The 19,893-nt window shown below is 35.8% G+C and overlaps 2 protein-coding genes and 1 long non-coding RNA gene across 3 annotated transcripts; 1 reads left to right on the forward strand and 2 right to left on the reverse strand.

Annotated features, from left to right (window-relative positions):
- Positions 1-2,749: 2,749 nt before the first annotated feature.
- Positions 2,750-3,749, reverse strand: LOC121771027 (MLP-like protein 423). Its single transcript, XM_042167829.1, has 2 exons — positions 3,489-3,749; positions 2,750-3,391 (listed from the first exon to the last, which is right to left on the reverse strand). The coding sequence occupies exons 1-2, from the start codon at positions 3,673-3,675 to the stop codon at positions 3,108-3,110; spliced, it is 471 nt and encodes a 156-aa protein (XP_042023763.1). The 5' UTR covers positions 3,676-3,749; the 3' UTR covers positions 2,750-3,107.
- Positions 3,750-5,716: 1,967 nt separating this feature from the next.
- On the forward strand, positions 5,717-7,950 carry LOC121772584. Its single transcript, XM_042169733.1, has 5 exons — positions 5,717-5,936; positions 6,048-6,213; positions 6,378-6,458; positions 7,468-7,591; positions 7,688-7,950. Exons 1-5 carry the CDS (start codon positions 5,810-5,812, stop codon positions 7,733-7,735), a joined length of 546 nt encoding a protein of 181 aa, XP_042025667.1. The 5' UTR covers positions 5,717-5,809; the 3' UTR covers positions 7,736-7,950.
- Positions 7,951-15,961: 8,011 nt separating this feature from the next.
- Positions 15,962-17,700, reverse strand: LOC121771394. The gene is made up of 2 exons (XR_006044021.1): positions 16,309-17,700; positions 15,962-16,223 (listed from the first exon to the last, which is right to left on the reverse strand). It is a non-coding gene; the product is annotated as an uncharacterized LOC121771394 (long non-coding RNA).
- Positions 17,701-19,893: the final 2,193 nt, after the last annotated feature.

The raw sequence follows: 19,893 nt of genomic DNA on the forward strand, positions 1-19,893 counted from the left end.
TTGAGTGAACTTCAAAAATGGTCCATGGACTATGGGTTTATCTCGCCCATAGTCCATGGACTTTAAAAATATCGACAGACATCACTGGACTAAGGATTTATCTCGAAATTGGTCCTTTTGCCATTTTTTGATACGAAAATACCCTTTTGAGGGGTTGGGCAATTTGGTCTTTTTACACTTTTAACATTTTAAATCTGATATTATTTCAGTGATGTACTAAATCTGATATTTTTAAAATTATCATTTTCTTCCCTTTTGTCATCCTTCACTTTGTTTCTTTATTTCAATATTAGATTTAATTTTATAAAATTAAATTTTAAATTTAGATTTTTAGATATCAATAAATTTTTATTAATTACTAAAATTATTAAATAACAAAAATTAATAGTTTTAATCAATATTTGATAGTGTCTAATATTTAATCAATGAGGTATGTCGACGCCAACTTAGTTTTAGTCAATATTTAATAGTTTTAATCATAAATAGATCACATAACACGATTATTCTGAAATAAATATGCAACTAATGTAAGACTAATATAATTTTCATTTATTTATCTGAAAACAATCAAAATTAACTAGAAAATTTAAACAAAATACTCCTAATTTTGTAGAGCACAAAATTTTGTACTCATCTGATTATTGTAAAAAGTCGTGTGGGTTAAACTAGTTGATTATAATTCTGGTCATATAATCAATGAGAAATGAGAAAAAAAACAAAAAACTTAACCTTAATCTTGAAGAAATCATGATGCCTTGAGAAGATAATGATCCACAGGCGTAAAAAGTATAACAGCGAAACGCTTGAAGTTTTGAAGATCGATGGGGAAGTTTTGAATTTGCCCTGTTAAACTCAGGTGAGCTGTATATTTCCCATCACTTTTGGGGCTGCTGCCAACATTTATTACCACCACCTTCCAGGACACTATAACTCAGTATCTTCTTGACGATCGTAGTAGCCACGGGCATCAGCTCGAAATCAAAGAAACGACGTCGTTGGTCGACTACAAAATAATTCAACTAGCATTGCAACAATGCCTGCTTCCAACTCCAGAAAAGCTATGGGAAACCCTAAAAGAATTCCTGAGGGATTCGTATACACTGGGCATGGCTTTGGGAAAGAGTGTGATGAATTCTTTTAGGTTTCCCCTTAGCTTTTCTGGAGAGGTTTTCAACTCAATTTCTGTCTCAAGCTTGGAAGCATCATTAATTAATGTCATGTTTGTTGGTCATGCACAAACATATATATATAGGCCAATAATCGAGTTTTGGAATTCATGAAAAATAGGTAGCTAGGTTTGTTTTATTTAGGTTAGACAGCTCTAACCTATCTACTAGTGTTTGGTAACTTAATTAATAGAGTTGACATCCAAAATCTTAAACGTTTTAAAGCATAATTGTGGCAAGAGTGACAATTCAAAACGGCGTCGTTTTAGTAATAAATCGACTAAAATAGAAAAAGGCGACCAATAAAACCAATTAAGAAGTTGGCGTTTTGAAACATTTTTATTTTTTATCCATTTTCGGAACTTGTCTTCTCCATGGTGTCATGCAACCTGCGTGTTTTCGCGGTAGGTTGGTGATGTTGGACTTATAATTTGGTGAAAAAAAGTAATTATAATTGGTAAAATTTAATGTTTGGAGATCTTTTTTAAGAGTGAAATTTTTTTCTAGAACTAATTTAGTAATGAAATAGAAACACGATCGGTCATCGGTGAGCTGGATTAAAAATGACATAATTAACATATGTTTTATATTTTTATTAAAATATTATTTTTAGTAAAACCACAGAGTATATACAGCAAACCCAAAACAAAATTTCAGATGTCATTGTATTGAGCATTGGCAATGATGGAATCAAATTTTCAAATAAGTCGTGCTAAATGCTAATATATACAAAAAATCATATGTAAATGATCATCTAAAATTCTTTGAGAAACAAATTATATTTAATTCCGTCCGTAGTAATTAAAAAAATTGAGATTTAATTTACTGATAGAATTCGAGCACAAAAGAATTGATATGGTGCAAGAGATGGAAGGGCCCTTATTTCGTGCCCGCATTCAACCATTTGGAATTCCGAATGCAAAAAAAATCTCTCTTAATGAATGGCTCAGGACTTTAAATCGAGGGTGATGATTTATTTGGCAATTGACACTATTAACATCAACTCTATAATGCAATATAATGGGGGAAATAATTGAAATTGTGGTAATTAATCTAGCATGATGGGTGCATTAATTCGTGTATTATGGGGAGAGATCAAAGACGGTCATCAACGGCCGAGATGGTTCCTCTTCTTCAAGATAAAGATTCCGGCGAAGTATGATATTACGAAGACAACCATTTTCACATAACTTTCTGTGATTGGATTGAGAAAGATTAGTTTTTTTAGGATCCTCCATAATTTTATATGAAATCCTTTCGTATTGTTTTGTTTAATTGTTTGTGTATAAAATCATATCGTAAGTACTGTTGTTGTACAGTTGTAGTGCTTGAAATTAATTTTCAATCACAAGTTGTATGCAGAGGCATTGTAGGAAATCAGATCGACTATTGTACTTTTGAATAATATACTAAATCATTGTGAGTTGCAAAGTTATTTCATACTACTATTATCATTATATTATTATTATTATTATTATTATTATTATTATTATTATTATTATTATTATTATTATTATTATTATTATTATTATTATTATTATTATATTCAAACATGAGCTAGAGAAAAACATGACAAATATATGTTCAGACAAATACAACAAGATCTACATTATTTCAGTAAAGCAATACATATATGGAGTGATGGGCTACTCCCCAATCATAAACATCTATATTGAGATATATATGTAATCTACATTGGCAATTTTTAATTTATTTTTTTTTCGCTTAAATCTCATAAATTAAGACCGGATCACCAAACTTACAAATTTAAAGTCAGATTTTTTTCTCCCTCATTAATTCAAGAGAGGAATTAAAAAGTTATAGAATAGAGTATAATTGTAAAATTGGTGATTCTGGTCACATAATCAATGAGACATGAGAAAAAAAACCCAACATAAACTATATATCAATAATAGATGCGTAACCTTAATCTTGAAGGAATCACAGCTTGCGAAGATAAGCATCAACATTCTTGTACATTTGAACAGCAAAAGCCTTTAAGATATCATGATCAACAACGACTTTTTCATTTGCCTTGTTAAACTCAGCTGTATATTTAATCAAAGCACCATCACTTTTAGGGCTGCTGCCAACATATATTACCACCTTGAAATTCTTGTAATTTTCCAAGATATCACCTTCCAGGACCCTATAACCCCATATCTTCTTCTCGTCGTCCACAATTTCAAGCCTCTCCTTGATGATCGTAGCCACGGGGCTCACCTCTACATATCGAGGAAATCAAATAAACGACGTCGTTGATCGGGTAATTAATTAGTTACAAAATAAGTGAACTAATAGAGTGTAGCTTTTTTTATGTACCTGTGGGCTTGAAAGTAGCCACGTAGACTGTTCCGACCGATCTTCCATCGCCCTCGATCACATCGATCCCTTCGATTAAATCGGGCATGGCTTTGGGAAAGAGTGTGACGAATTCTTTAAGGTTTTTCCATAGCTTTTCAGGAGAAGTTTTCAACTCAATTTCTGTTTCAAACTTGCAATCAGCCATTGTTGCAATGTTTAATGTGATGTTTGTTGGTCATGTAGAAACATCTATATATAAGCCAATTATCGAGTTTTGGAATTGATGAAAAATGGGTAGATTGTAGATAGCATTTTATTTTCTAGTATTTATATTTGTTAGGTTAGACAGCTCTAACCTATGTAGTGTTGGTAACTTCATTTTATTTTGTTTTATCATATATAGGTCTTTCTATCCGTTTTTGGCGAAATCTGACTAATCGTGTTCGACCAGGTTTGCGGATTAAGGCCGAGAGTCTCCTAGCAGGTGGCGGGGTTTTAACCTGTGCCCTCAAGTCACCACAGTTCTGCACTGCTAACTGCACTACAATACACTGAGTTGGTAAATTAATTAATAGAGATGACATCCAAAACTCCACACTAACCTTTTATCTTGTCCTAACCTTAATCCTACCCTCCTCCATCCTCTCAAACCCAAACCAACTTCCCATTCAACGCTTCTAGAAACTTCTCCCCTACCCTAAAGGCATAGCGCCCCGAACTTGCCAAATCACATTCATTTCACTCTCTCTATCCATTATAGTCTCAAACGCAATTTTAAATGTTTATTGACAACTCCAAACGACTTCGTTTAGTAATAAATCGCGGAAGGTAAGAGCATCAACAATGGTGATCTCCACAGCAAGGCGAGTCGCCGATGGATGCCGTTGTAGTGAGTTCGTTGTAGAGGGCCATCCTCAAAGGACCTATCCCGGTCTAGCGGGACAAGCACCTAGGGTGACGTGGCACTCCCCAGCGCCGTGACACCCCACTGCCCCCCTCCCGAGTGGGCGTCGTTTTGACCATTGGGGATTTTGATTTTTGATTTTTTTAAAAAAATAAAAAGAAATCGAAAAAAATATAGAAAATGAAATTTTCGCACTTCCTCAAATATCCCTCACTCGTTCGTCTCTCCCAAAATATTTATTTAGTATTTCAGTTAGGTAATTTTGATTGTAATTTACTTTTATGTTTATTAGTATAATGTTATTTTTAATATAAATTTCTTTTTTATAATTTTGAATACAATTTTAATTTAGTTGAAATTGAATTGACTGAGAAACAAATTAAACAAGAAATAAAATAGTGGGACCTGTAGACCCAAGAATTTGTAGGGTGTAGGACAAATTTTCATAGGAAGGAATTTAAAAAATTTGAAGAAAGGCGTTTAATGTGAGAATAAAGGAAATAGTAAATTTTAAAATAGGTTAGAAAAAATGAGGTGGGAGAAAATGCCTCTCCTATGGTGTATGTAGATCCACCCATGATATTGACAACTCAAAACGGCACCGCTTTATTAATAAATAGCGGAGTGTGAGAACTAAAATTATTATTAACGATTATTGCATATTTTTATTGTCGACGATCTTAAAAACAACCAGACACATTACGGAGTTGCGACATATATAATGACAATGTTGATGTTGAAATAATTAAATAATACTCCATTTCGTGTAGTCGTTGGGACTCTTCTGTACTCCATTTCGTCTCGTACATCTTCTCATCACCTTTTTCACATATTTAAGCTTATTTTCTAGACATCTCAAATAAAACGGTCAAAATACCATAACGGAATAGTAAATAACGAGATATAATCATGCGGATTCTTGGTCAAATATGAACAATTACAATCAAATGTTGTGTCTAAGCTCATGCAAAAGCTGAGCATATCAGTAGCTAGGGTTTCTTTGTATCTTGTGCTTGTAATTGAGTTATTGTTTTGTACTTGGTATGTTATCCTCTAGAGGTTGACCATCTCCTAGTCTTCGACCAAAAAATATCTCAATAATAAGTGAATCTTTGACGGTCTACTATTTCACATATGGAGAGAACCAAAATGGATAATTAATAGGGGACAAAAAGAGTATAAACTATTTTCATTTTTAAAAAATTTCTATTTTATTTATTTTATCTTTCTATGGGTAGACTCATTTACTATTAACAATACTTAATCACTTTTTATTTTTTAACAATTGATTTGTACGTCGTTATTTGATGTTACAAATATTCCCATTGACATAACTATAGTGTCGCTACAACATAAGTGCACTTTACACTTATTTCAAAAGCACCATTGAGAATTAAATCTCCAAAATCATTGCAGAATAACCAGTCGTGCAGCAATGGAAGCTCAAGGTCAAGGCGATGAATTTGCAATTGGATGCCTACTTTCAATCAAAACGACTCTCGGCGAAGAATTCCAATCCCAAGTCATCTCCTTTGACCGCCCTTCCAACCTCCTCATCCTTCATATCCTTGCAAGAGATCCAATCTATTTTTAATAATTATGCATCTGTGCATTTTTTTAATTTCTGTCGTTAGCTTTTTTGCTTTGCCAAACTTCTTTAACTTTGAGATTACAAGAGGAATCGAAATCTGGGGCAGGCCCAAAGAGGAATATTAGGTTGCTCAAGGCTAATTACATTAAAGAATTCACTTTTTTAGGGCAAGGTGAAGACCCACTTGATGTAAACAAGTGTTTTCTCGATCTCAATACTCTTCAGTCCAAAGAAGACTCTGCTATTAGGTAAATTTTTTAATTCAGTTTTTGGGTATGCAGGTTTTATGATTTTCTTAAATTTTGGAGAGTTTTAGGGTTTGTTATGCAATGATTTGGGGTTTTTTTTAATTTTATTTTGATGTTTTTGTTATTTTTTAGTAGTATATTATTTTTGTGGGTTGCGATTGTAGACAAGCTGAGGCTGAGGCAGAGAGGATTGGTGTGGGAGTTACACCACAAGCTCAAAGTCTTTTTGATGCTTTGTCCAAAACGTAATGTGCCCTTTTTCCCTCCTTTTGAAATTTAACTTTTGATTTGCTCTATTGCTGTCGATTAGTGTGTTAGTGTGTTTCTTCAGTTGATTTCATTACCCTTTTCTTGACCAATATTGTTATTTTTGGTTGGAATGATATCTCAATCTCTTTTATATTGATTTGCACACACTGTTTATAAATGGCACAGTCCCATGTAAGCACTTTTGATATAGGCTGTCTGTTTATGATTGCCACTGAATTCTCTTATTTGTCGATTATTAAGTTTTATCGGCTGATGTAATTTGACGTAGCTACAATTTGGTATAAACATGGACGTCGTCAAACCAGTATTTGATTGAGATGAGTCACTAGTTGATCTAAAATGTTAACTATTTCTTCGTGTTGTCTAAGATGTTAACTGTCTGTTTCTAACTTCTGCCACGGAGAAAGTTGGTTCCCTTATGATCTTCCTTAGCAATAGTTATTTGGGAAACAGGGAAAGTGTGTCGAGACTGTAGGTAGCGGGGGACCTATTTGAATATGTTTAAAGAAGGATCACAATATTAGCTGGGGTGGAGAATTCTGGATGAAATCAGCTCTGGTTCGTTAACTGTACATGAATCTTCTTGTGGTTCACTCAAATCCGGCTGATTGAATGCAGAAGAGTAAATTTTCTCTGATCTTTAGGCCAAGTATAAACAACCTGGATCTGTTTGCAGAGTTGTAGTATCTGCTGATAGAAGAAAAGACCTTATTTTTATCATTTGAAGAGAGTTTTGTGTGGTTTCAAGAAATCAAATGAATTACAGATATGTATTCTTTGTTTTCCTTTGTATATCGGACACGTACACACTTTCCCCCTTATTTACTCCGTGACTCCATGTTGATCTATGCAAGCACAACCCGATCGTACCTTGGCACCGCTTTTCTCATATAGTCACCATCAACCTTGCCCCTATCACACTCTTATACTATGCCTATCAATCTGCTTCTTCACAAAAGAGTACTGTTGTTTTTATGCATCCAGGCTCCCTGTTCGCTGGGATAAAAGCACTATTGTTGTTATGAACGAGGTGAGAGTTAGCAGCCCTTATCTCCCTGAATCAGTTACTGGAGGAACCCCTGCTGCCAATGAACGTGTTCGAAAAGTGGTAAGGGGTGCCTTTTTGGTTGGTTTAAATCTTGATTTTGGGAAACCTTTTTGGTTGGTTTATGCTACATTCCACTCACCTCTCTTATTCCATTAGGTCGAGTTTGAGAAGAAGAGATTGCAATCTCGCTATGGTGGTCAATGAAGAAATTAGCAAAAATTTCGTTGAGGTAGTTTCTTTGAACGTAATGAAGAGAGAGAGAGAGAGCATGACATATGAGGTAAGATTGTCACCTTCACTTGTAACACCTCATTGGATGAGTAAATTATAATCTCTGATACATTAGATTTTACTTAAAAAGATTTTGTCGTACTTGTTTGTCTCGAATCAACAGTCTATGCGATTAATTGTGCATGAAATCTCTCTCATTAGCTCAAACGAGATAGCTCTTGTTCCTCACTACTAAACGGGCTGACTGTCCTTGGCCACGCAAAACTCTTGGTATTGAGAGGGAAGTCTCACAAAATTACTGATGTTAGGTTAATTCATCTTACCAGATTTTGTTCAAATTTGTGCCAACAGTTTTGAAGCTTTTACATCTTCAACTCAATTGTGTTCAAGTGCTTATTTTTGCGTTCTAAATTGGGATTTTAAAGGCTGTGGGATTATTCGGGTTTGGTCCATTGATATCTGTATGGAAACCCAAATAAGTGGGCTTTGGCCCAAATGCATATCAGCCAAATATTAAGCTTTTGCAAGAGAAATCTATTCAATCTAATGGGTCAATATGGGCCTACTAGTGTTTATATTGATATACATGATTGATAAGTCACGATTTATTCGGTCAAAATTTTAATTGAAACTCATTCAATTGTATATTTGTTACTAATATAGTTACATATATGCCATGGAAATATTGGTTTAGATTTGAAATTTCATACACACGAAGTTCATATGCTCTCAGTCAAGATTGAAACAAAGTTGCATTCAAATTATTATTATACAATAGCTTCTCTTGATCGAAATCCAAATTATCCAATCATGCAATAATTGATTAAAATGCGGCCATAGACACCAACTTGTTGCTTGGAAATGACGTTATGGCTACATTAGGCAAATAACAAAAAATCCATTAAATCATCCTCGTCATTTAGCAGGAAAGGAAACAGACTGTCCACGTGTCATCTCTCAATTATTTGGGTTCATAGTCATGTCCCTTGCATAACCATTGCTTTGGTTCCTCAAAATCACTTTTTCATCTACATGTAATTGGAATATCAATGTCACGCATCGAAAAAGTGATAGAAATGTTTGGCCGTTCAATTTTCATTACTTCATCTGTATTACATGAGTGAAAATGTAGTGATGGATTAATAGGCTACTACAAGTTTACAAGCCAATGTTGTCGGCGTGGATGATACAAGTGCAAAATACAAGTATATCAGTGTTATTTGTAGGATATACTCGAGTTAAAAAGTAGTGATGGAATATGTTGTGGTGCCTATTTGGCCACTAGAAGCCAATGTTGTCAATGTGGAATGGTGCTTTTTGAGTGGGTAAGTAGAGTAGGGTGAAAAGTTTAAAAAGAGGTGTCGAGTTGTTCCCATGCTTTTTTACACTTTTGCAAATGTGACTATGTTTTCAACATGAGCTTGTGTCTATTGCAACATACGACATGTGGATAGGTTCGTGTTGGTGTCTTATCAAGTTTGCTTAGAGCATCCGCAATGGGCGGACGATGGCACGCCCGATGGCGCGCATCGTCCGCACCCATTGCGGGTGCGTGCCATAGGGCGCGGACGATAGTCGCGCCCTATACTTCGGTCGCGGACGATGGCCATCGTCCTCGCCATCGTCCGCCCCATTGCGGCTGTCGCGGACGATGGCCGCGGACGATGGTCATCGTCCGCGCCATCGTCCGCCCCATTGTGGAGGTCGCGGACGATCGACTCGGACGATGGCACGCGGTTTTGATTTTCTATTTAAATCTCGTTTCTCATTCAGTTGTGCATACGAATATATTGACTATCTCTTTACATATTCTCTCTCTACATCCAACCAAAATGAATCTCGGCAACGACACCGATAGTTCTAGTTCGTCTGAATCCGGTGGTTCGCTTGAAGAAGCATTATATGCAGCCGTTGAAGAGGCCATGGCGGCATGCTATGCGCAAATGCAGCTCGAGAAGGAGGCGGCGGCCGCGACGGCGGCAGCGGCGGCTGAGCAAGTCCATTGGCCTATTCGACATAGGTCGTATGTCCGACGCGACCACCAGGAAGCTCACAGACGTCTGGTTGAAGACTATTTTGCCGATCAACCGCGATGGGGCCCGACTGTTTTCCGCCGCCGGTTTAGAATGTCGAGGTACCTTTTTCTCAGCATTGTTCGTACATTGTCTTCACGTGATGAATACTTCACGTTTCGAGAGGACGGCATCGGAAAACCCGGCCTTACACCATTGCAAAAGTGCACGACTGCTATTCGTTAGTTGGCATACGGCACCACGGCGGACCTTTTTGACGAGTACCTCCACTGTGGGGAGACTACAGGCCGCGAGTGTCTGAAGAGCTTTTGTCGGGGGATAGTAGAGGCCTATGGCGACACATATTTGCGCAAGCCGACAACCACTGATTGCCAGGTCTGATGCAGATGCACGAGAGGGCGCACGGGTTTCCCGGGATGCTCGGGAGCATCGACTGTATGCACTGGGAGTGGAAGAATTGTCCGACGGCGTGGAGAGGCCAATTCACAAGTGGATACAAGGGCAGCCACCCGACGATGATCCTCGAAGCCGTCGCTGACCATCGGCTCTGGATCTGGCATGCTTACTTCGGCGTAGCCGGGTCGAACAACGACATCAACGTCCTCAACTTGTCCACCCTCTTCACCGACCAATGTAACGGCAACGGCCCGGCCATCGAGTTCACTGCCAACAGACGCGCCTTAGGGCACCCCATTGCTAATGCCCTTGGTAGTACATGACAATATTTGTCATCACATACATGTAGAATATTTTTATGAAAAAGGAAAAGGGAAGTGTAAAAATGTGCGTAAAATCGTCCTAAAATTTGAATACTACTACAATATAGGTGTGGTTCATCAATTTGCTTCTTGTGGAGTACTACTCCATGTCTCCATTTGTTTACTTGGGAAAATGATGAAGTTTTGGATCTCTTTCTCGAGCTTGTCACCTGCTAGTTGACCACTAACACAGTGATTACAAAGTAATGGTTAGATCATTTTTCTTACTATATTAGAAGATAATCATAACTTGGTCAAAAGAAATCGAAGAAGAATTCCATGAACATATACGATTTTATATAATTTCACATAATTAATGGACCTAAGTCTCTTTCCAATAATTTTTCAATTACTCTATATCACGCGAGAGATGATCGACATAGTTAAAGTTAGATTCGTTATGGATTAGTTTAAATATTGATTTTTCTCAGCAAGAAACAAAAACATACTAATGTACATTTAATTTTTATAATTTCAGAAAAATGAATAAAAGAACAGGTTGACCTTTAATTTCATGCCATTTATAAATTAATGACACCAATATTTAATTTAAGGTATTAAAATCAAATCAAATTTATAAGATAAAAAAATAATATCAACATGGATTAAAAGAGAACTGTGTTCACATATAATAATACTACATAAAGCAATATATGTCTTTATTTATTACAAAATATCCTTATGCATTGCGTGGGTGATATGCTAGTTAAAAGAACGAATAAAACCAGCACCACCTATAATCTCAAATACAAACAAAAAAGAGATAATACCCCAATTATCATACTATTTTTCCTTTTAAAAGTACAAAAAGGAAAGAAGAGAGAAAACCCTAAAAAAATCTCATAACTCATCGTTGCAACACCAACATACATACATACATCTTAGTAATTCCAATTAACAATAAAATAAAACAACATATACTAATAACCAAAGTAATAATAGCAGCACCATTCATATCGCAAATACAAAGAAAGAAAGAGATAAATTAAACCCCAATTATCATAGTACCATATTTTCTTTGTAAAAGATGAAGAAGAAGAAGAAGAGATAAAAGCCTAAAAACCTCATAATTCATTTTTTCAACATACATACTACGTACATCTTAGGAAATTCGAATTAACAATGAATAAAAACAACATAGTAATATCCAAAGTAATTATAGTAGAACACAGTAAATAAGGCAGGGTTCGTACATAGAAGTAACAAAAGTAAGGCAATGTATGAAGCAGTGAATGTATTGTAGAGGTGCTGCTGCCTCGGGGAATACCCGTCTATTTGCTTATGCGGTTCAGGCATAGACATAAGAGGTATATCAAAACAGCGACAACCATAAAGCCACCGACGATAGCTCCAATGATTATAAAAACTAGTACTTTAATCTCAGCAGGTGTCCCAAAAGGCATTTTTTACTTGTTTTTCTGAATCTGAATTGAAGAGAGAGAGAGAGAGAGAGAGAGAGAGAGAGAGACTGAGTTTTTGTTGAATTAATGAAGTAAAAATATGGCGTAGTGTTTTGAAACAAGTGGGATAGTAGTTTCCATGAAAGTTAGATTTTCTTAATATCTTAGATAGTAATGTTTTCTACTCTTTAGTGTTTGGTTCAATAATCTGAGAAATAGATAGTGATGTTACCACCAATTTTGTTGGATTTAAGTGATGGATAGCTATCAAGAAATAGACCCAAGAATTTGTAGGGTGTAGGACAAATTTTCATAGGAAGGAATTTAAAAAATTTGAAGAAAGGCGTTTAATGTGAGAATAAAGTGTGGTTCATCAATTTGCTTCTTGTGGAGTACTACTCCATGTCTCCATTTGTTTACTTGGGAAAATGATGAAGTTTTGGATCTCTTTCTCGAGCTTGTCACCTGCTAGTTGACCACTAACACAGTGATTACAAAGTAATGGTTAGATCATTTTTCTTACTATATTAGAAGATAATCATAACTTGGTCAAAAGAAATCGAAGAAGAATTCCATGAACATATACGATTTTATATAATTTCACATAATTAATGGACCTAAGTCTCTTTCCAATAATTTTTCAATTACTCTATATCACGCGAGAGATGATCGACATAGTTAAAGTTAGATTCGTTATGGATTAGTTTAAATATTGATTTTTCTCAGCAAGAAACAAAAACATACTAATGTACATTTAATTTTTATAATTTCAGAAAAATGAATAAAAGAACAGGTTGACCTTTAATTTCATGCCATTTATAAATTAATGACACCAATATTTAATTTAAGGTATTAAAATCAAATCAAATTTATAAGATAAAAAAATAATATCAACATGGATTAAAAGAGAACTGTGTTCACATATAATAATACTACATAAAGCAATATATGTCTTTATTTATTACAAAATATCCTTATGCATTGCGTGGGTGATATGCTAGTTAAAAGAACGAATAAAACCAGCACCACCTATAATCTCAAATACAAACAAAAAAGAGATAATACCCCAATTATCATACTATTTTTCCTTTTAAAAGTACAAAAAGGAAAGAAGAGAGAAAACCCTAAAAAAATCTCATAACTCATCGTTGCAACACCAACATACATACATACATCTTATTAATTCCAATTAACAATAAAATAAAACAACATATACTAATAACCAAAGTAATAATAGCAGCACCATTCATATCGCAAATACAAAGAAAGAAAGAGATAAATTAAACCCCAATTATCATAGTACCATATTTTCTTTGTAAAAGATGAAGAAGAAGAAGAAGAGATAAAAGCCTAAAAACCTCATAATTCATTTTTTCAACATACATACTACGTACATCTTAGGAAATTCGAATTAACAATGAATAAAAACAACATAGTAATATCCAAAGTAATTATAGTAGAACACAGTAAATAAGGCAGGGTTCGTACATAGAAGTAACAAAAGTAAGGCAATGTATGAAGCAGTGAATGTATTGTAGAGGTGCTGCTGCCTCGGGGAATACCCGTCTATTTGCTTATGCGGTTCAGGCATAGACATAAGAGGTATATCAAAACAGCGACAACCATAAAGCCACCGACGATAGCTCCAATGATTATAAAAACTAGTACTTTAATCTCAGCAGGTGTCCCAAAAGGCATTTTTTACTTGTTTTTCTGAATCTGAATTGAAGAGAGAGAGAGAGAGAGAGAGAGAGAGACTGAGTTTTTGTTGAATTAATGAAGTAAAAATATGGCGTAGTGTTTTGAAACAAGTGGGATAGTAGTTTCCATGAAAGTTAGATTTTCTTAATTTCTTAGATAGTAATGTTTTCTACTCTTTAGTGTTTGGTTCAATAATCTGAGAAATAGATAGTGATGTTACCACCAATTTTGTTGGATTTAAGTGATGGATAGCTATCAAGAAATAGACCCAAGAATTTGTAGGGTGTAGGACAAATTTTCATAGGAAGGAATTTAAAAAATTTGAAGAAAGGCGTTTAATGTGAGAATAAAGTGTGGTTCATCAATTTGCTTCTTGTGGAGTACTACTCCATGTCTCCATTTGTTTACTTGGGAAAATGATGAAGTTTTGGATCTCTTTCTCGAGCTTGTCACCTGCTAGTTGACCACTAACACAGTGATTACAAAGTAATGGTTAGATCATTTTTCTTACTATATTAGAAGATAATCATAACTTGGTCAAAAGAAATCGAAGAAGAATTCCATGAACATATACGATTTTATATAATTTCACATAATTAATGGACCTAAGTCTCTTTCCAATAATTTTTCAATTACTCTATATCACGCGAGAGATGATCGACATAGTTAAAGTTAGATTCGTTATGGATTAGTTTAAATATTGATTTTTCTCAGCAAGAAACAAAAACATACTAATGTACATTTAATTTTTATAATTTCAGAAAAATGAATAAAAGAACAGGTTGACCTTTAATTTCATGCCATTTATAAATTAATGACACCAATATTTAATTTAAGGTATTAAAATCAAATCAAATTTATAAGATAAAAAAATAATATCAACATGGATTAAAAGAGAACTGTGTTCACATATAATAATACTACATAAAGCAATATATGTCTTTATTTATTACAAAATATCCTTATGCATTGCGTGGGTGATATGCTAGTTAAAAGAACGAATAAAACCAGCACCACCTATAATCTCAAATACAAACAAAAAAGAGATAATACCCCAATTATCATACTATTTTTCCTTTTAAAAGTACAAAAAGGAAAGAAGAGAGAAAACCTAAAAAAATCTCATAACTCATCGTTGCAACACCAACATACATACATACATCTTAGTAATTCCAATTAACAATAAAATAAAACAACATATACTAATAACCAAAGTAATAATAGCAGCACCATTCATATCGCAAATACAAAGAAAGAAAGAGATAAATTAAACCCCAATTATCATAGTACCATATTTTCTTTGTAAAAGATGAAGAAGAAGAAGAGATAAAAGCCTAAAAACCTCATAATTCATTTTTTCAACATACATACTACGTACATCTTAGGAAATTCGAATTAACAATGAATAAAAACAACATAGTAATATCCAAAGTAATTATAGTAGAACACAGTAAATAAGGCAGGGTTCGTACATAGAAGTAACAAAAGTAAGGCAATGTATGAAGCAGTGAATGTATTGTAGAGGTGCTGCTGCCTCGGGGAATACCCGTCTATTTGCTTATGCGGTTCAGGCATAGACATAAGAGGTATATCAAAACAGCGACAACCATAAAGCCACCGACGATAGCTCCAATGATTATAAAAACTAGTACTTTAATCTCAGCAGGTGTCCCAAAAGGCATTTTTTACTTGTTTTTCTGAATCTGAATTGAAGAGAGAGAGAGAGAGAGAGAGAGAGACTGAGTTTTTGTTGAATTAATGAAGTAAAAATATGGCGTAGTGTTTTGAAACAAGTGGGATAGTAGTTTCCATGAAAGTTAGATTTTCTTAATATCTTAGATAGTAATGTTTTCTACTCTTTAGTGTTTGGTTCAATAATCTGAGAAATAGATAGTGATGTTACCACCAATTTTGTTGGATTTAAGTGATGGATAGCTATCAAGAGAAGGAGCCCGGTCATTCCTCGTATACCGGTTGGAACAAACAAGACTTTTTTGCAACCAAACAATGTGCATGATAGTTCTTGGAAGAAGTGAGCTTTTTCTACTCTATTCCATCTGTTTCCATACAACTAAACATACGACTGGACTACATTTCTTGTACTAGTATTTAAACTTTGCAACAATACTATTAAACGTCACCATTATTTTTTAAAAATACTCACATATTTCTAGATTTTGATGTACTATCGTGTTGAATAGATTTTACACATTTGGTGCAATAGCCGAGACTTAGATTCTCGAGAATTTCGAAATAAATACTAGAATTCTATATAAAGAATGAAGGAGTATTTTTTTTATTCTTGAATAAGAATATAAATACAATTTCAGAATTTCAAAGCTAATAAATTACAAATGTTGAAAGACATTCCATACCAACTATTATTGAGTTCTACATACATGTTTGGAACAAGATAGGAAATTTAAAGACGGTCTACACTATTACAAAATAGGAAGAATAGAGAAAACTAGTTTTGGGCCTTCTCCTTAGCTTGTTTTAGCCCAGATTTCCGACGGCCCGTTGGGCCAAGTCGACGAGACAGCAGCCGGGAAGAGTCAGCCTCTTGTCCCTGCCAGAAACAACAAAATAAACAAGAAGATACCGGAGACATTAAAGCACTTAGTTGGAAAAACAAGCAAGGATAGGAAACAAACCAGCAGCCACCTGCACTCCAGCTAGTACATGCGAGAGGGGTACACAAATGCAGTTAAAGTGTGCAGCAAGAAACACAAGAAATAGCCACAACTTTCAGTTAGGAGATCAGAACACGGCAAGGAGCCTTAGGCTCAAACATCTCACGAGTACACCCTGCGAATTCCTGCAGAGTGTAGCCACTACCATGAAACCCCAGAAACGGTTGGGAAAGAAGCCACAAATTCAGAGTTTTCACTCTGCAAAGCTGCAGAGAAGGCAGCCAACACATAACCAACCAAAGACCCCTTTTTCAGCCAAGTACATCAGCCTTAACAGGCTTTCAGTTACAAATCCTGGATAAATATGGGATCAACCCTTAGCCGCCCCTTCACACCACATATCAGCTGCATTTCTAAGCAGAACCGAAAGGGGGAGAGAGGCCGACACCGAAGCCAGAGGAGGGGAATCGGAGCAGTGGAAGAAGGTAACTTCCATACCCTTTTTCTTCCTCAAACTCAAATATAGCTCATAGCATCATACATAACACCTCACACCAGGGAAACACAACGTAATAGTAGTGATGAATGCCTCAAATATAGCCCATACACCTTTAGAACCAGGCCAGAACACAAAAAAAATGACGTCATGCGCATAGAAGGCATAACTATGTTCTGGGATTTTCTACTCAAATCAGTTCCTCCAATTAGAAATCCAATCTATCAGCAAGTCCAAAGAAGAATGCTCCAATCACAGTTATCACAGACTTGACTCTCAAAATTTAAGTAACTATTGCCGAGAAACTTAATCAGATATAAACTAAGGTAGAAGACTTAGCTTTAGGGATTTTCCGTCAGAGAATGGCGGCGCCAACGGTGAACCAACGGCGACCCGATGGCGGAGCATCAGGTGCGGTTCAGAGCCGAGACCGCATGCGATTTCCGACGCGCAGCAGCGACAGCTGACCACGCCGTCCCAGCCTGACTGCCCACGAACCAGCGGCGGTCGGATGAGCCGAGAACTTCTGCCGAGAAAATCCACCGCGTGACAGCAACGACGGCGGAAGGGAGAGGTCTCCGTAAGGCACTAACCGTGAGTGAGTTTTCCGGAGCCTCGTCGCTCACCTTGGGAAGACGACGGAACAGTCGCCGAGGGAGAGACACGGAGGCGACGCCTCCTCCTCTGATTCCGATGACGGCGCAAAGGTGACGCCAGCGACAGATCGCGGGCCGGTTAATTGTCGTGATGTCGGTGTCTTCGCCGAGAAGGAGGAAGGAGAGAAGGGTCTAGGGTTTCTGTCACGCCCGCATTTTCTAAGGATAGAAAACACGGTTGATCGCGACTAGGGGATGATTAAAGAAGCGGGAAAGAAAAGGGAAAATCAACACAACTCGACCATAGCTCGAAACAAATGGGAATAGCTCGAATAAAATCAGAGTATTTCAACAATCAACAACTCAAAAAAGAATATTATCTCAGGGATACAAGAACTCAAAAGAAGGACAACTACTTAGATGAAGCATTTGAGAGGAGAAATATGCCACGTGTGAAGACATGACACATTCTAAACACTTAAATTTCTTCAACGGTCTTGCTCAACACCCACCGCGCCCGTCACGCCCAACCTGCAATTTTTAAAAAGAAAAGCAGGGCTGAGTACTTGATGCACTCAGTGGACTCATACCGAAAATATTTTATAAAAAGTATTTATCATGCCACCATTGAGTGACCTTGGGGTGTTTTAACTTTAGAAATCGCCCAAGACACTAAAATCATTCCCATCTTAAAACTCGTGACTGCAGTCATTTTCCCATAGATGTCTACCATATCTGATCCGTTGATGACAAGGAATGTGGCCACATTCCAAGTCACTAGACCGGCCAACTCGAAGAGATAGCACACGATCTCCATAGGTGTACACTAGCCTGAATAGGGACTCACTCCCTAGACAGACCCGAATTCGATTATCCATTGATGACAAAAGCCACATCAGATAGGTTCCATAGAATAAAACAAAACACGGCATGACAAATATCCATATCATTTTCTCATAAAAATATACTTAGGGCATAGCCCTAATTTAAAAAGAAAGCCCACCCCAAACGCTTAACTCCTCAATCACTTTAGGCTCCAACCACAAACAACGTGCACAAGTTCAACCTTTTTTGAAATAACATGATATGCAAAATTAGACTTTACAAAATAAATAAATTTACCAATGCATGCATCCTAAGTGTGTGCGCTCCAATTATTCTTCCATCTTTTCTTAAAGAAAACCTCACATATTGCAATTCAATTAATAATTAAACTAGTTTAACCAACAATTAAACAAACACTAAAGAGAAAAGAGTCAGTAGTTAAAAAAAAGCTCCCAGCCACATACGGTACCTTCCTCTCTTTTTTTATTAACACAACATCTTCAAATAGAAACAAACAAAATAATTTTATATATATATATACTCCCCCAACACTATAGGTCTACTCCTAACCATCACAGAATAGAAAAATAAAAGACTAACAATTTAAAAGAGAAATAAACATGAATACTCCCAAGCATCACACGTGCCTCCATTCAAAACAGTAAACTACTTATCAAATCGTCACACTCTCTGTCTCAGCAGGTAAGCTCTCTCTCCTCTTTCCTTTTCTCATTCTTAACTTTTTATTCAATTCAAATTGTCCGATTTCAATTATTAGTGGGTTTCCAAGAAATGGATTGAAGAGCAAAAAAAAAAAAAAAAAAAAAAGTTTCTAACGCATTAAAGTTCGAAACTTTGGGAGAAGAGTGTCATTCAACAAATTGCAGAAATTCAATTGGTGGACTACCGTGAATGTGTATGCCATGGAAGATTTCATAAATAACAGAGGATGTACCTTTTTGGAAGGGAGAAAGATTTTGCAACTATAGGAAGGAAGGAAGGAAAAGTGGGAGACGTGTGGGATGGTTTGGGTATATATATATTCCCATATATATTGTAGATTTGAATCTGATATGGAGTAGTATAATAATTCTGTGGAGATTTGGTTTGTTGGAGAGATTTTAGGGAGTGAAGATATGGGGAAATCGTTTAGTGATGGAGTTTAGAGAAATATATTTGACCAAGTAGATGACTACAAATTTAGAAAAAAATAATTGATTTTTTTTCTCTTTTTTTTTAACGGGGTGTTACAGTTTCTCATTTTGAAATTTGGGGAAAAACATGAGAAGCTAATGAGGGAGAAGGAGAGGGTGACGGATGGGAGTTTTTCTCCAAAAATTGGGCCTTGCTCATTTTTTAGTGGGCCATCAGATATGGTAGGGTATTTGGGCCAGTGCCCATTTTAAATTGAATTTGGGCCATAGTAATTGCAGTTGGGCCTCATTAGTAATAGAGAATAAATTGGGCCAAGGGAAAATAAGGCTGGGCCGATTCAGTTGAGGAATAAATATTCTGGGCCTGAGAAATTATTTAGTAGGACCATTAATATGGTTGAAGCCATTATTTTGGATAAATTCAAAAGTATAATGGAATTAATTCCCTAAGCCACGAAAGAAAAGAATTTTTAAGCCGTGTTGAAATAGTACCCAGTAAATGAATAGAAGAAAAGTTCATTAGTCACAGAAAGTA

This window comes from Salvia splendens, chromosome 16 (assembly GCF_004379255.2).
Source record: "Salvia splendens isolate huo1 chromosome 16, SspV2, whole genome shotgun sequence".
Lineage (NCBI taxonomy): Eukaryota > Viridiplantae > Streptophyta > Magnoliopsida > Lamiales > Lamiaceae > Salvia > Salvia splendens.

Bases quoted from the DNA above. Each gene is read 5' to 3' on its own strand.
- LOC121771027 (XM_042167829.1), bottom strand. From the start codon at position 3,675: ATGGCTGATTGCAAGTTTGAAACAGAAATTGAGTTGAAAACTTCTCCT. The intron at 3,392-3,488 runs GTACATAAAAAA...CTCGATATGTAG, and splicing joins GGCTACTTTCAAGCCCACAG to AGGTGAGCCCCGTGGCTACG.
- LOC121772584 (XM_042169733.1), top strand. From the start codon at position 5,810: ATGGAAGCTCAAGGTCAAGGCGATGAATTTGCAATTGGATGCCTACTT. The intron at 5,937-6,047 runs ATATCCTTGCAA...CTTTGAGATTAC, and splicing joins TTCCAACCTCCTCATCCTTC to AAGAGGAATCGAAATCTGGG. The intron at 7,592-7,687 runs GTAAGGGGTGCC...TTATTCCATTAG, and splicing joins ATGAACGTGTTCGAAAAGTG to GTCGAGTTTGAGAAGAAGAG.